Source organism: Larimichthys crocea, unplaced genomic scaffold (assembly GCF_000972845.2).
Source record: "Larimichthys crocea isolate SSNF unplaced genomic scaffold, L_crocea_2.0 scaffold389, whole genome shotgun sequence".
Taxonomy (NCBI): Eukaryota; Metazoa; Chordata; class Actinopteri; family Sciaenidae; genus Larimichthys; species Larimichthys crocea.
In genome coordinates, this window is record NW_020855090.1 from 15,915 (window position 1) to 30,551 (window position 14,637).

General features: G+C 40.1%; 2 protein-coding genes across 4 annotated transcripts; one reads left to right on the plus strand and one right to left on the minus strand.

Moving 5' to 3' along the window:
- Window positions 1–4,288: 4,288 nt before the first annotated feature.
- On the plus strand, window positions 4,289–6,172 carry LOC113745045 (uncharacterized). Its single transcript, XM_027276480.1, has 3 exons — window positions 4,289–4,719; window positions 4,911–5,066; window positions 5,153–6,172. The coding sequence occupies exons 1-3, from the start codon at window positions 4,360–4,362 to the stop codon at window positions 5,291–5,293; spliced, it is 657 nt and encodes a 218-aa protein (XP_027132281.1). The 5' UTR covers window positions 4,289–4,359; the 3' UTR covers window positions 5,294–6,172.
- A 2,560-nt stretch (window positions 6,173–8,732) lies between these two features.
- LOC109136798 (uncharacterized) lies at window positions 8,733–14,418 on the minus strand. Of its 3 annotated transcripts, XM_027276481.1 has the most exons (11): window positions 14,294–14,418; window positions 12,648–12,734; window positions 12,266–12,406; window positions 12,026–12,159; window positions 11,393–11,529; window positions 11,182–11,275; window positions 10,754–10,853; window positions 10,412–10,671; window positions 10,079–10,265; window positions 9,871–9,996; window positions 8,733–9,549 (listed from the first exon to the last, which is right to left on the minus strand). In XM_027276481.1, the coding sequence occupies exons 2-10, from the start codon at window positions 12,727–12,729 to the stop codon at window positions 9,929–9,931; spliced, it is 1,203 nt and encodes a 400-aa protein (XP_027132282.1). In that variant the 5' UTR covers window positions 12,730–12,734; window positions 14,294–14,418; the 3' UTR covers window positions 8,733–9,549; window positions 9,871–9,928. The 3 variants fall into 3 exon arrangements, with proteins under 3 accessions (XP_027132282.1, XP_027132283.1, XP_027132284.1); XM_027276482.1 differs by lacking the exon at window positions 14,294–14,418 and having other exon boundaries at window positions 12,026–12,156; window positions 12,648–12,899; XM_027276483.1 differs by lacking the exon at window positions 14,294–14,418 and having other exon boundaries at window positions 10,412–10,659; window positions 12,648–12,899.
- Between the last annotated feature and the right edge of the window lie 219 nt (window positions 14,419–14,637).

Below are 14,637 nucleotides of genomic sequence, written 5' to 3' on the forward strand. Positions count from 1 at the left end.
GCAGTGATGCGGACTCTGCACCGGTCCGTCGTGGTGAAGAAGGAGCTGAGCCGAAAGGCGAAGCTCTCGATTTACCAGTCGATCTACGTTCCTACCCTCACCTATGGTCACGAGCTTTGGGTAGTGACCGAAAGAATAAGATCGCGAATACAAGCGGCCGAAATGAGCTTCCTTCGCAGGGTGGCTGGGGTCTCCCTTAGAGATAGGGTGAGAAGCTCGGCCATCCGCGAGGAGCTCAGAGTAGAACCGCTGCTCCTCCGCATCGAGAGGAACCAGTTGAGGTGGCTCGGGCATCTCGTGAGGATGCCTCCTGGACGTCTCCCTGGTGAGATGTTCCGGGCACGTCCCTCCGGGAGGCGGCCCCGGGGAAGACCCAGGACACGCTGGAGGGACTACGTCTCTCGGCTGGCCTGGGAACGCCTTGGGGTCCCCCTGGGAGAGTTGGCAGAAGTGGCTGGGGAGAGGGAAGTCTGGGTCTCCCTGCTGAAGCTGCTGCCCCCGCGACCCGAACATGGATAAGCGGAAGAAAACGAACGAACGAACAAAGTTATGTTTTGTCAGGTATTTTATTTCATAGCCATAGTAAATTTAAAAAGAACAGAAGGCATAATATTGTTTTGTCACTTTGAAACTGTATTATATGTAGTTCATGGAACATTGAGAATATCCAACATTAAAGTGTTTTTTTCTCTTTTAATTTAAGGAGAGCAGCTTCAAGATCCACTGTGTTCCTGCTGTGCAACCACCAGTTTGAAAGTCCCTTGTCTTATTGTAGTAAGTTCTGAGTACAATATCATGAGGGTAATTGTGATAATTAGATCACTCTCCTAAAACCGTTCGCCCAGGGCGCAAATGTGGCCAGGACCGGCGCTGCCCATGCACTTGCAAAACATGGAAAGCTCTGCTGACTCATCTAAGCAAATGCCATCCTACTCAAAAGTCCCCACAGGAAGATAGCTTTTCAGCATTCAAGTGCCACATCTGCAACAACAATCAACTTTCTACAGAGACTGATTACTTTAAACACATTGGGACACATTTAAGAAATTGTGAATCTGTTGAATGCGTTTTTAATGATTGTTCATATAAAACAAATATTTACGGTGATTTCAATACTCACAAGTGGCGAAAACATAACCCCCACACAATTCATGATTTTAAGCCAGGAATAGTTTATGGACCTGTTGATAGTTCTGCTGTTGCAGAATCTTTTGAAAGCGGTGCTACTGAGCAATCTGATGATGATATAACATCTGAAGAACTTACTAATGAACAACCAAGAAATTTGGCACAATCTATTGAAGTGCAGTTAGCCTCGGTCCTGCTTAAGTTAGAACATTCTTTTCTGGTGCCAAGTGCAGCTGTAACCGAACTGCTTGATGAGTTACAATATTTAATTGGTACTGCCTCTGTCCCTGTCGCCCAGAAGACTCTACTGGACTCCTTAAAAAGTAACAATTGCATAGTTGATGAATCTCTTGTAAAAGAGTTAGCAACTGTACTTTGCACTACAAATCCCGTTAAAGCTGCAGTAGGAAAGGGCGGTCCTCTCTCGACTGCATGGAAAAGGAAGGCATATTATAGAAAAAACTTTAATGTTGTGGAACCCATTGAATATTTTTTAGATTGTAAGAATAAGACTTTTCAGTATGTGCCTTTACTCAAATCCTTGCAGCAGCTTTTAAACTGTGAAACAACACTAAATAAGGCTATACATTTGAAGGAAAAACATCCAGTGCAGAGTGATAAACAAGTATACAGATCATTTTGGGATGGACGCCTCTGTAAAAGTAATGCTATTCTCTCAAAAGACTGTGCAATTTCTGTGATTTTGTATGTTGACGACTTTGAAATTTGCAATCCCCTTGGGACATCACGGAAAAAACACAAAATCTGTGCCTTGTATTGGATTTTAGGCAATCTGCCACCTGGTTGTCACTCCTCATTGTCCTCTATCCATTTGGCTGCATTGATCAATAGCAGTGATGTTAAGGTCTATGGTTACAAAAAAGTGTTGGAGCCTTTGATTGCTGATCTCATAACTTTGGAACAACATGGGGTTTTTGTGGAAAAGCTGGGAAAAACTTTGAAGGGTATATTGCAGTGTGTTATCGCCGATAACCTTGGGGCGCACAGCATTGCTGGTTTTGTAGAGAGTTTTTCCGGCAGCTATATTTGCAGGTTTTGTACAGCAGATAGGTCAGAAATTCAGGACAAGGAAGTTGGAGCTGGAACTTTCTATCTGAGAACTGAGGAGATTCACACAAATCATCTGAAAACCTGTGAAGAAAATTTCTTGAACAACTGTTATGGTGTTAAGAGTAAATGTGTTCTGTCAGAAAAGCTTACCACTTTCAATGTTACTAGTGGTTTTCCTTCTGACATTGTCCATTATTTATTCAAAGGAATAGTTCCGGTTGAAATATCTCTCTGTCTGACTGCATTCATTTCCAAAATGTTTTTCTCTTTGGACGCTTTAAACAGGGCAATAGAAGATTTTCCCTATAAATGGACTGATAAAACAAATCGGCCCCACTCTATTCCACTGACCTATGCATCCAGGAAAACAATCGGTGGAAACGCACATGAAAACTGGTGCCTTATAAGATTTTTTCCACTACTACTTGGACAGAAAGTGCCCACTGATGAACCAGCCTTGCGGATTTGAAGGACATTGTAGAAATTGTTGTATCTCCAGTTCAGACTCAGGAATCAATTGCATATTTGAACTTGAAGATCTCTGAGCACAGAGTTAGATTCAAAGAGGTTTTCCCTGAATCAAACTTTCTACCTAAACACCATTTTTTAGAACATTATCCTCACTTAATCTGTGATTTTGGACCATTGGTTTCATTATGGACCATGCGCTTCGAATCGAAGCACAGCTTCTTCAAAAGAGTTGTGCGGCATACAGCCTGCTTCAAAAATGTGCTTCTGTCCTTAGCACAAAGACACCAGTTTCTCATGGCACATCACCTTCACATGTGGAGTTTTCCTAAATCTCCCCTGGAAGTAGCGAATGTTTCAAGTCTTCCCATTGATGTTTTAAAAGAGGACATAGCATTTGCTCTGAAGCAGAGATACCCAGAGTTGGATGGTGTATGCCTGGCTAAAAGTGTGACATACAATGGCCTGAATTACAGGAATGGAATGATCCTAGCTCATGGCTCATTGGCAGGGCTGCCGGAATTTGTGGAAATAACCCAGATGATTGTTGTCGAGGATAACCTGATTTTCATCGTCAGAAAGCTGAGTGCATGGTACTGGGAACATTTCAGGGCATACGAACTGAAACCGTGTCCTACGAAGAAGTTGGAACTGGTTGACCAGAATGAACTGTCAGATCCATACCCATTGGCTGACTACACAATTGGAGGAATGCGGTTGATAACACTCAAAAGATACATACATGTGTAAGGTCAGTCTTAAAGTGGAACACAACAAAAAAGTAATTAAAAAATGTGCTTTAGGGTTTTATTTTCTAACTCCACTAGAGTATTGCTTTATAATATTGCGGAAGCCAAATCTACTGCACATGTTTACTGAGAGATGGAGCAGGAAAATTATTCTAGTGCATTGTATATATTATCATCTTAAGTTTAATGTTGAAAATATTAACTATTACAAATATTAATAAGCAACTGAGGCATATTTCTCTCTCTCTTTTTCTCTCTCTTACAGGGCACCATGACGGAAAACACATCCGTTCGATTGCTGGTTATTCTGAGTGAAGACAGCAGTGTGAGAATGGAGCTACGCAATGGCATTCCCAATTCACTGGAAGAGTTAATCGATGAGGTCAAGAATGCATGTGGATTAGGGGGATTCATAAGGCTGCAGTACAAGGACACGGATTTTGGGAACATATTTGTGAATCTGACCTCTACAACTGTAATTAAGGATCTTACAGTTCTCAAAGTAGTCCAGTTAGACCCTGATTCAACTGTTGTCTTGTATGCACTTGATCCCCCAGTGAGTAGCATCCCTTTGGTTGGACTGGACAGTGATGACTCCTCAGTGTCTGTGCATACAGACGACACAATACTGCTTAGCAGCCCTTCCTCAGACTCACTAAGGACCCAACAGTGGCCACGACAGTTCCCAATCCCACGCTTCTCCTATGATACAGAATGTCAACTGCAGAAGGGGAATGCTGAGTACTTGAGAAGCCAAACTAGACTGACACCTAGCTCAAAAATGCTGTCGGACATATTGGAGAAAGTAGCTGAATGTATCTATGCATACACACCATACCCTGAAGATTCTGACTTCAGTGACATTGCTGAAGCACTGACAAAGAAACACCCCTGCCTGAAAGAACCAGGGTCTTTCAATGAGAGCTATGGTTGGAAGCATAGGATGAAGATGAAAATGGCTAACTACAGGACCCAACTTAAGGCACACGGTACATCTGCCGAGGTCACAGTGAATTCTTTGAAATCCAAGTCTCAAGGGGACTCCTACCCAGCAAAGAATGTCAAGAGACCTAGACGAGCTGAGGCCAATCATTTTCCATCTTTGCCAAGTGGTGAGACTACAGGAAGCCTGGAACAAGAGAGGGTTTCCCTTTTGACTGAACTACAGAAAAAAAACAACCATCAAACAATAAAAGAAAAGATGGCAAAAACGTTTGGATACCGTAGACAAGAAATAGTGCATAAGCAGCCGAGCATTGAAGACATGTTGGCAAGATGGCCAGCACTTTTTCAGATGGAAGAGGTATGTTTTTAGATGTAAGGGACTTTTAGACCTATTTTTGAGAGGAGAGGGACTTAATATATTTATTAATGCCATTAATTAGACATTCATGAAAGATGATTTTTGAACCTTCAAAACATAGGTCTTTACAGAAGAGAATTTATTTAATACACTTTCAAAGTTCTTTCTGCATGCTGTTTTTCTTTCTCCAGATTAATGCTGAGTTTATGCGGGTGACAACAGTTCCCTTGGAGACAAAGTTCTTAGCGCAGTTGGACAAGCACACATCGAAACTGCTTGAGGTCATCAGGAGCAAGGGAGGACGTGTGAAAGAGCAGACCAAGGCAACTTTGCAGGTTTTAGATGAGGTATCTATGTATGAGTTAGTTCTCAGTGGATCCATAGTTGAATAGTTGGGGTGTATGTGCTTTTAATAATACCTATTCTTCCTCAGACTGTGGACATCACAATTAGAAGAGAGTGCATCTTCAAATCTTTGATGATCTACCTGGGTGAACCTGTTCATCACCTCATTAAAGAATGCCAGGTAAGGGCACTAACACAGACAATACCTATATACCAACTTTTGTTTTGAGATGCAACATAACGCTGTGTATATATTTCAGGTAATAAACATTCCTCTAATTTGTAACTATTTAGAATTATGGCCAAATTGCTCAAAACAGGCTCATTAACCAATTATTAACCATTAAGATGCAGGGAGAGCTATTCAACTCGGTTCACAAAGGGCCGGTGTAGCTGCAGGTTTTTTTTTTTTTTTTTGCAGCCCTTTGTGGACAAAGTTGAATAGCCCTTGTGTACTGTATGGATATGTACACCTGAAGATTTGCTTATTTATCACAAGTCACATTGTCATCACGATATTGAACAGTGTGATCGCACATTTCACATTTTGCTGATATATTGCAGGCCTAGTTCAGGTCTTTTGACATGCAGCTGTATGACATCCCCATCAGCAGTGTCGTGCATCAACAGTGACTTTCCCCTGACTGCATCCTGTGAGCATAGTTCTGGCCTGGTTTTGGTGTTGACAAAATCACAAAAATAAAGCGTTTTGCTTGCATTACAAAACTGTTCATGAAAAAGTCAAACCTCACAATCATGTGGTGCTATTTTCTCTCCTTTCGTATCACTGCGTGCAGCAGCCTGTTGAGAACTGTTTTCCATAACCTGTTTCACAGTGGTTACTGCTCTGATAGTTAATGTAAACATGTCTATGACACAAGTGATTTAAGACATCCCTTTTAACACAGAGCCAAAGGTATAGGCTACACAGTACATTTTGCAGTGTTAAATCAACACTTAAAGAGTTAAATTTAACACTGTGTCCAAGTGTATTTGGTCCTTATCAGAATTGGTGTTAAATTAACTTTCCATAGTGTTAAAATTTCAGAGTTAAATTAACTCAAAATTGAGTAAAAAATTAACACTGGCTAACACTGGACAGTGTTAATGAAACTTAACACTACAGGTTAAATAACTCTGAAAGAGTAAAAATGACTCTCAGCAGTGTTGGAAAAGTTACTCTACTGTAGTGACAATTTAACTTTGATTCTAATGCTTTTTAACACTGCATTGAGTTATTGAAGGTTAACACTGGAGGCTAATATAACTCAGAATAGTGTTAATTTGCACACTAATGTGTTGATTTACTCTGTTGCAGTGAAAAAACAACTCAGGTAGAGTCAATTCCTAACACTGCACAGATAAATATGTAGTGTTATTTTTTTACACTGGTGTAGTGTCAAATTGCCTCCATCCAATAATCAATAAATAATTTAATACAAATGTACTATTGAATAAAACAAGTTACCACAAAAATGCATTAACCTTCTCACTTTTTATTGTACAAAAGCACTTTTTGAAGATGCATTTAACATTTGTAACCAACCTTTAGTTGTTCAAGAGCACTGAACTGTTCACGTTCTGCACTTTAGAAAAAAAAAAAAAAAAGAAAAAAAAGTGAACAGTTGTACAATGAGTACCTGCCGTGCCAGGCACCCCAGTACGACAACATTACACACAAACATTACATAAAAACAACAATAAAAGAACACTGACCATAGGTCTCCATAAAATGGCAGTACGGTACAATATAACATGTGGTATCTGTCGAACCATACTTCATTTGAACATCAAATGGTTTAGAGTAAAAAAGATAATTTATGTGCAACACTTTTAGAACCGTGTCTGGATGTAGCTTGACCTTAAAGGCATGGTAATGGTCATCGAAACATATGGTTTCCATCACTTTTCCACAGAGCAAAACAAAGTCATCCTTTAGAGCAATTGTTTTGATCTTACAAAACACAGGCATCTCACATGCTACCTCAGTACATATGAAGTCACAACGATACTCAGTACCGTGATATTTTATCCATTTGGCAGAACACACACTGGTTGACAAAACAGTTCCAAGTTTTTCAGCAATTGCTGCACCCTGTTTTTACTCATAAAGTGTCATCATTTTTCCTGGACCTACAATTAATCTTTCCTTGCTAAAAGATTCATGATACATTGCCATATAATTTTGATGCTTTTTGGCTAATGTTGTGTTTTTAAAGCTTTAATTGTTGCTTGAAGAAATTATGCTTGGCCTCGTAACGCATGCACCATGTATGCAAAATCGGACCAATGTACCTTATGCTACGAGGGTAATGTATCATGAAGTGGTGCTTTGGCAAGAGATTTTTTTCCGGAAATAATTGCTTGAACAGCCGATGATCAATGATTAAATGTTTGAGGTATATGGTCATGCCTTCTGACAGGACTGGTGAAAACACAATGTTAATATGTAGAAGCAAAAGCAGGAGATGCCAGTGTTTATCATCTGTCTCGATCAAATCACCAAATAGTAAAGGTGTATTGCGTAACAAGCACCAAGATTGTATGGCATTCAACCCCAAGTCATTACTGCCATCCATCAACTTATCTGTTGGCAGAGGTGGACGGTTTCGCTGCTGATTGAAACCATAGTCATACACATGTATTCTACCAGCTATTTGTTCAGCACTTAGGAAGTTACCTTGAATGTACTTCAGAATCAGTTTCACCTCAAACTGACCGACCCCCTCTAAAATATCATGCATTATATCTACAGAGAAGTTGTTGGCTGTCTTGAAATACTCCAGTGAATTCAACAGACAGCTGTGTTTCACACCATATACATGAGGCAGCCTAGGATCTGTTTGTACAGTCTGACAGTGCTGTGCATGCGTCAACAGTTCTTAAAAACAACTTCTGGATCATCTTCACAAAATACAGTTTGAAAACAGTGTTTCTCAAGGAGACAGAAACGACAGCAGTATCGCACCCCAAATGACTCTACAAAGCCAAATAGACCATGCAAACCAAGATTGTCGCCAGTGACTTGAACTACAGTACCATGAATTTTATGTTCAAAAGTTGGAATTTGAAGTCCCTCTGTCTCAAGCACTTTCAGATCATTAATAAGTGGTTCAAGTATCAAATTAAAACTATATCGCTCTATGTCTTGTGCATGGAATAGAGCACACAAATGAATATTAATCAAAGACGCATTAAAGATTGGGGGGAAATTTCTTAAAGTAAAATATATAGCACCTAATTTATGTAAACCCCTTTTGGGTCCCAGGACATTTGCAGTTTCAAAGTCATCATAAAACAGCTGAATCTGCAAGGCATCTTTTTCAACAGAAAATAGGGGACTTTCTTTAAAATAGGTGGCATCTCTCAAGTCTGCATACACACCATCCTTGGGACTATACCTGGGCTTGGTCATGTCTGCAAATTCTTTTTTTTGTAAAATACTCCTCAGTGTTTCCAAAATTGGAACATATGCAAAAGTATCCGTTACAACGACTTGGTCATATGTCCCAGTAGTTTTGTTTCTCCTGCTGTTGAATCTTGTGCCAAGCACTTTTTGAACAGGCTCAACAAGTCCCCATTTCTCTCTTATGTGTTTGTTTAGGTTTGCTTCTGAATTTAAAGGTGTGAATGGATTTTCCAAAGTCTAAAAGGACTGTTCTATTTTGTTCCTATTTTCAGTATCCTGTGGAGACAAGCACTGTAAAGCTACATCCTTTGCCTGATTGTGAATTTTAAAAATAACTTCTTCCATGGATGAGACAAACCTCTTAACATTAGACTGACTTAATCCAGCTGCTTTGAGTTGTGCAATAGCAGTAGCGCACATATCTAAAGTACTGCTACTCGACTCTGTCAGTGGGGTAGATGCTGTGGCCGTTTCCTCTACATTAGCCGTCACCAGCTCTTCTGCATCACCAAGATCTGCTCTGCTTATATTGACATCATTATTGACTTGTTGGTTGACATTGTCAGTGTGTTTAGTGTTTAAATGTTTCCTAAACCCAGAAAAGGTTCCAAGTACACGGCCACATCCAGACTGCGCACATTTAAGACGAAGATTTTTTCCATCCAAGTAACCATGAACTACCCGTAAATGCCTAACCAGTGTATTAGCGCAAGTTAACTCAGTCTGACAAACGAAACACTTCATGTCATACAGAAGTACTAGTGAAGCAACCTAGCCCGAACCTAGGCCACACGGGGGCTCTCCTTCACTTTTCCAACATCAATGTTGTACACAGTAGTCTGGATGAATGTGAACATGTTGTACAACATGGGATTGTAAGTGGTTGCAAAGACATAGTGCACCTTAAACAGTTCGTCAAAAGCACCAAGTGCGGAAGCCGACCTGCAACTGATGGCATTTTTGTCCAGTATGACAAAGAACTGGTGAACCGTTTTCTTATTTCGTCCTAAAGCCAGGAGGTAGGGTTGTGCGCTTGATGTGATGCTATCAAGATGCTCTTGGATGTTGGTTCCTGTCTGAGAAAACAAAAACACAAAAACACGGCAAGACTATTACAATTACATGGTTGTAATATTGCACAAGAAAATCAGTTTCCATGTGTATTTGTATAGTACTTAAAGACCCCATCCGATGAAAATCATGTTTTTTGTGCTGTTCAAATTTTGGCTAAAAATTATTTAAAGACCACAGAGAATGCTTTAAAATAACCAAAAAGGGTAATTGAGAGGGACATTAACTGTGTGTGTGTATATGTGATCATGACCGGCAAAACTGGGGCTCCCTCAGTGAAACATCCTCAAATAAAAAAGGTATAAAAATTGAGAACAAATACAAACCTTCTTAAAGACCACAAGATGCTTCTCTGCTTGAGAAGCAGACACCTTTCCTGGTCTTTTACGACCCTGGGCAGAGGGGGGAATCAGGTGTAACAGCAGCAAAATTGATGAGGTCACTGTTCCAACCTGTAAATACACAAATTTAATGTTATGTGGACCATCAGCAAAATTCAGTGATTCTGCTATTTCAAAAGCAATTCATACTTACCAATGTTATCATCCACTTCAGTGCCATCCTCAGGATTATCAGCTGCCAGGAGGAGATTTTCAAGCTCACTGGTGGATGGAAGCTTTCTGCATTGTTGGATGATCTTTTTCTTGAATGCGGTCGTCCATTTTTCAAGAAACTTGCCGGAGACATCCTCTCCAAACATCAGAACAAAATCCTGTTCCACCTAGGGTGAGGATAATGGAGAACTTCAAGATTTCACAGCCAAATGAATTGTGTTAATTGCTTGACTTTACTAAAATACACATACTTTTTAAATAATTATGATTGAATGAATTATAAAATGCTGTCAGAATAATGAAAAGCAATTACCAGGCCTTTGACGTCTTTGAAACGTGGAAAAAGAGACAGCACGTTGCTTGACTGCTGCGGGTCGAGGACCATGTTGCGGCGGAAGTCAAATGTCAGCTTCATCTTCTTCTTGATTGTGTCCTCATCAGGACAATGTTTCATCAGTGCAATTGCTTCCTTACACTCATCTTCGCTCAGGACACTCTCTGGAACAAATTGGGTCTCTCGTCTGGCAGCCGGTCCTCCAAGCCCATCTTCACGAGATGTTCCTTCAGATGATGCTGCACAAAATGGAAAAATAACATTTTGAGCAAAAAAATTCTTCTTCTTCCTTTTCTCCTCCTCGTAATATTATTGTGTTACCTCTATATGATGATCGTTTGTCTCTAGCAGTGGATCTCTGAATAGTTTTAATCCTCCAGGCCAAGTACCCAGTGCCACTCTCGCCATAATAATAATGCTCCTTGGAGGGTGAAAGGATAACAAAAACAGACACTCCATTTTTTTTTTTTTTTTAAGTTAAGGCGCACTCAAGTGATTTTAGTGAACAAAATAAGATGGACATTTTGAATATGAATTCACTACTCCTCCCTTGTCCTACCTGTAGCCCCATTTTTGAAAAAGAGTGCGACAAAAAAAACACCATCTTAGCCATAGTTCCACAACCGCAACTTCAAAGGACTCATGTATGCAGAGCAATTATATCACTTATTTAAAAATATGGTCTAGTAGAAATCAAAGTGTTTCAATATCGCATGTAACATTATCACAGCCATTAGTGTGTGACTTACATGACCGGTCCTGGAGAACGGATCTCTGAGGTAGGGGAATAAGCTCACAATTCCTCTGGCATACTTTTCTTTCACCTGTCTGGGTGGTGATGTACTGCAAGATATAAAGATATAAAATGGTAAAGATTTCTTATATGCACTGGAATTTAACATAGTTATGAATTTTATGTAAAAGCTACAGTGAGTAAACTAAAAACTATTTAAAAATTACCCATTCTTTTCTGTCAGGTCAGCTGCCAGTATGTTCACCATTTTCCTCCTGGTTTCATCTGTCAGGGACTTGCTTCGACTGTATTCATTTATTATGTGTTCTCCACCAGGTTTCTTGGTAAGAATGGATTCCACTAACTTCAGACAAAAAGCAAAACAATTTAGAATGTTGAGAATACATCACATTAATAAGTAAACAAATGGTCAGAAACAAATGGTCTTTAAATAAAACCCTGAGGAGTTTCTATTTGGTTATAAAAAAAAAGTCTCATATTAATGCGGATGAATCTACGTTACCCACAATTTTTAATGGATCCATTTCTGATAAATACATTGTTTTGTCTTTATAGTTATTTTTTTTTTTACTTAGTGGTTGACTTGCCCAGCATTTCCTAGTCTGATTGTCTTTGAACCTCTAAATCCCATTCTTGATGAAAATGCTTTCATCCATCTTGCACCGGTCCAAGTATTTCACTGACCGTGCGTGCAGAGGCTCATGGGAAACGGAGTGTGAAAACTTCACTTTTCAAAACTCCTCATAGTCCCTTTAAAATGACATTATATTCTTTTTACAGCCTTGGTGGCCTTAAAAATAATTCCTGTTGTGCTCTGGTGTTTGTGTGTTAATTCTCACGTTCTTGGCTTCTGTGTCCAGCCTTTGCCGTTTAGCGGAAGGACTCTCTGAAAGGATGACTGTTTCTTGAGAATCAGACGAATCAAGGGATGGTAGTTCCGACTGCTCAGAAGATGGTGCCATGACAGATTCTTCTGAACAAAATAGAAAAAGTAGATAAAAGGAAAAAATACTAACCACAAGGACCTAGTATGTCCATTAAATACTGTACAATGAATTACAACTGTAACTGAGACAAACCAGTGTCATATTTGATGGTTAGCACTCCCACTGAAGGATCCTTAACAACATCCTCGAACACGTCATCATCCAACTCGGTCCCCGTACTGTCAACAACCTTCACACCTTCTGTCACAGCTGGCACACCAAACTTTGCAAATGCTAGAGGAAAAGACAAATGCTTGTGTAAACCAGACTTATGAGTTAATGTTAGAGATGCACATTTTGATTTTTTTCTGACCAATAAAGGACGATCATTAACCAATTATTAACCGTAAACTGACAAGGTTACAATGCTTGCAGGGGCGATCACTTTTTTTTTTTTTTTTTTTTTTTGGCTGTTTAATACACCAGCACCTTAAAGCTTCTGATGGAAAACCTAATTCCAATGCCAATTTCTTACCTGTAATCAAAAACTCCTCCAAATGCAGTTCCGTTACTCGCACAAATTTTTGGACATCTCCAAGCCTGGCTTTAATTAACATGGTTCCTGCAGAGAATAATTGTCACAACAGAGTATGCTTATTATAATAAAAACACAAATATAACAGCAAGTGCATGGTTTTCAACAGAGCAGCCAACAGGGCCAACTTTATGATTCATGTTAAATTTGAAAATTCAAAGGGCTTTACATGGCATCATAACAACATCTCCTTAGACCAGTGTTTCTCAATCCTGGTCCTCGGGGGCCACTGCCCTGCATGTTTTAGATGTTTCCTGCTCCACCACACCTGATTCAAATGAGTGGCTCGTTATCAGGCCACTGCAGAGCTTGATGACGAGCTGATCATGTGGATCATGTGAATCAGGTGTGGTGGAGCAGGAAACATCTAAAACATGCAGGGCAGTGGCCCCCGAGGACCAGGATTGAGAAACACTGCCTTAGACCCTCACACCGACTGATGAAAAACTCTTTGCAGAAATGACAAGCAGTCAAATCACATAAAAGCTTGGTCTGGGACTCACGTCACCTGCATCAACTGTAACAATTCAAACAGACAACGTTTGTGATTTCATCAACGTGCCTCAGAGCACGCAAATGAGAAAACAAAGTGGGAGACACCAGCTGCTACGGCTGACGGTACATCATGCACTGCGACAGTTAGCAGCATTTCACACGGACTACTTTCTACTTCAAAATAAAACACCCGTCTGTGGGGTTAACGTTACCGGAGGCTAGACGTAAATTCACTCTAACAAATATGGTCTCACGTTACGTTTTGTTGAAACAACATTACGAGCCGTTTGATGTCAGACGAAGCCGAAGGGGAGGCACGCGGTCAATTTTTTCAGACATGTGCAAACTGCTTCCCAAAACCCGAATATATAATAACTGTGCATTACAGTGGTCCCTCGTGTATCGCGGGGGATACGTTCTAAAAATAATAAGGCCGTAAAACCCCTAACCACACACTTTTATACACCTTTTTACACGCACTTTGTAGAGTACTCCCTTAGCCAATTTGGGACGCAGAACACAATGTGCGTTCATACTGTACAGTACACTGTAAAAAAAAAGCATGCAAAATTACACTAAAAAAATCCACGAAACAGTGAGTCCACGAAAAGTGAACCACGTTATAGCGAGGGACGACTGTACATCATATCATATCAAACGTGTCGCCCGTCGTGTTCAACCGTTTATTTGAACAGTCACTGTGGGGGGTTAACGTTATATTTTTCTCAACCCACGGTAATTTTCAACTGAAATTAAGTCATGTTTAATATAACAAAACTATCTTTCCACATCATATTGCTAAGTTTATTACCGTTCACGGGCATGGTCAAGTTGGACGCGCGCACATTTTAAGCTAGGTATTCACTCTGTCACGTTAGCCGTCTTTAATTTGGTGTTAAGATATAAAACCCGGTCAAATACGGGGACCAACAACACAATGTCCTTCTAAAACGACATTTCTGTTGAAATGCTAACATAAAATTGGGTCAGTATTGTTGTGGTGATTCAAACCACCCCGAATTCTGTAGACCTGATGTAGAGCAGAGAGATATTGAGTTTAAAGAAGACAAAGACAACTACTCCAGTTTCACCTGTTGCAAGAGGGAGAACACAGCTTTGACAGACTCCGCAGTCTGTTCACCATCACAACCAGCTGAGTTCTGCGCTCTCTCTGGCTCCAGCTAGTTTTATTAAATCACACAAACTGTTACATATTTGTTATTATCTTCATACAGGGTAGTCTGCTGAGTGCAGCCGACGTGTGTGTGTGTGCTCTTTTCTCAGACCATCGTGTCCTTGGGTACACTCTGTGCCTAGATTCAGATGCTTTGTAACAGTTTCTAGTTGTGCTCACACACATACCTCAGGCGTGGGATTGCATTCAGACACAAACTGTAATCTGCAAAAACACTCTGCTGGTTATACAACATTCTTA

Coding starts and splice junctions, on each gene's coding strand:
- LOC113745045 (XM_027276480.1), top strand. CDS start 4,360: ATGAAGATGAAAATGGCTAACTACAGGACCCAACTTAAGGCACACGGT. Junction 4,720..4,910: donor CACTTTTTCAGATGGAAGAG/GTATGTTTTTAG, acceptor TTCTTTCTCCAG/ATTAATGCTGAGTTTATGCG. Junction 5,067..5,152: donor CTTTGCAGGTTTTAGATGAG/GTATCTATGTAT, acceptor ATTCTTCCTCAG/ACTGTGGACATCACAATTAG.
- LOC109136798 (XM_027276481.1), bottom strand. CDS start 12,729: ATGTTAATTAAAGCCAGGCTTGGAGATGTCCAAAAATTTGTGCGAGTA. Junction 12,160..12,265: donor AACCATCAAATATGACACTG/GTTTGTCTCAGT, acceptor TATTTTGTTCAG/AAGAATCTGTCATGGCACCA. Junction 11,276..11,392: donor GACCTGACAGAAAAGAATGG/GTAATTTTTAAA, acceptor TATATCTTGCAG/TACATCACCACCCAGACAGG.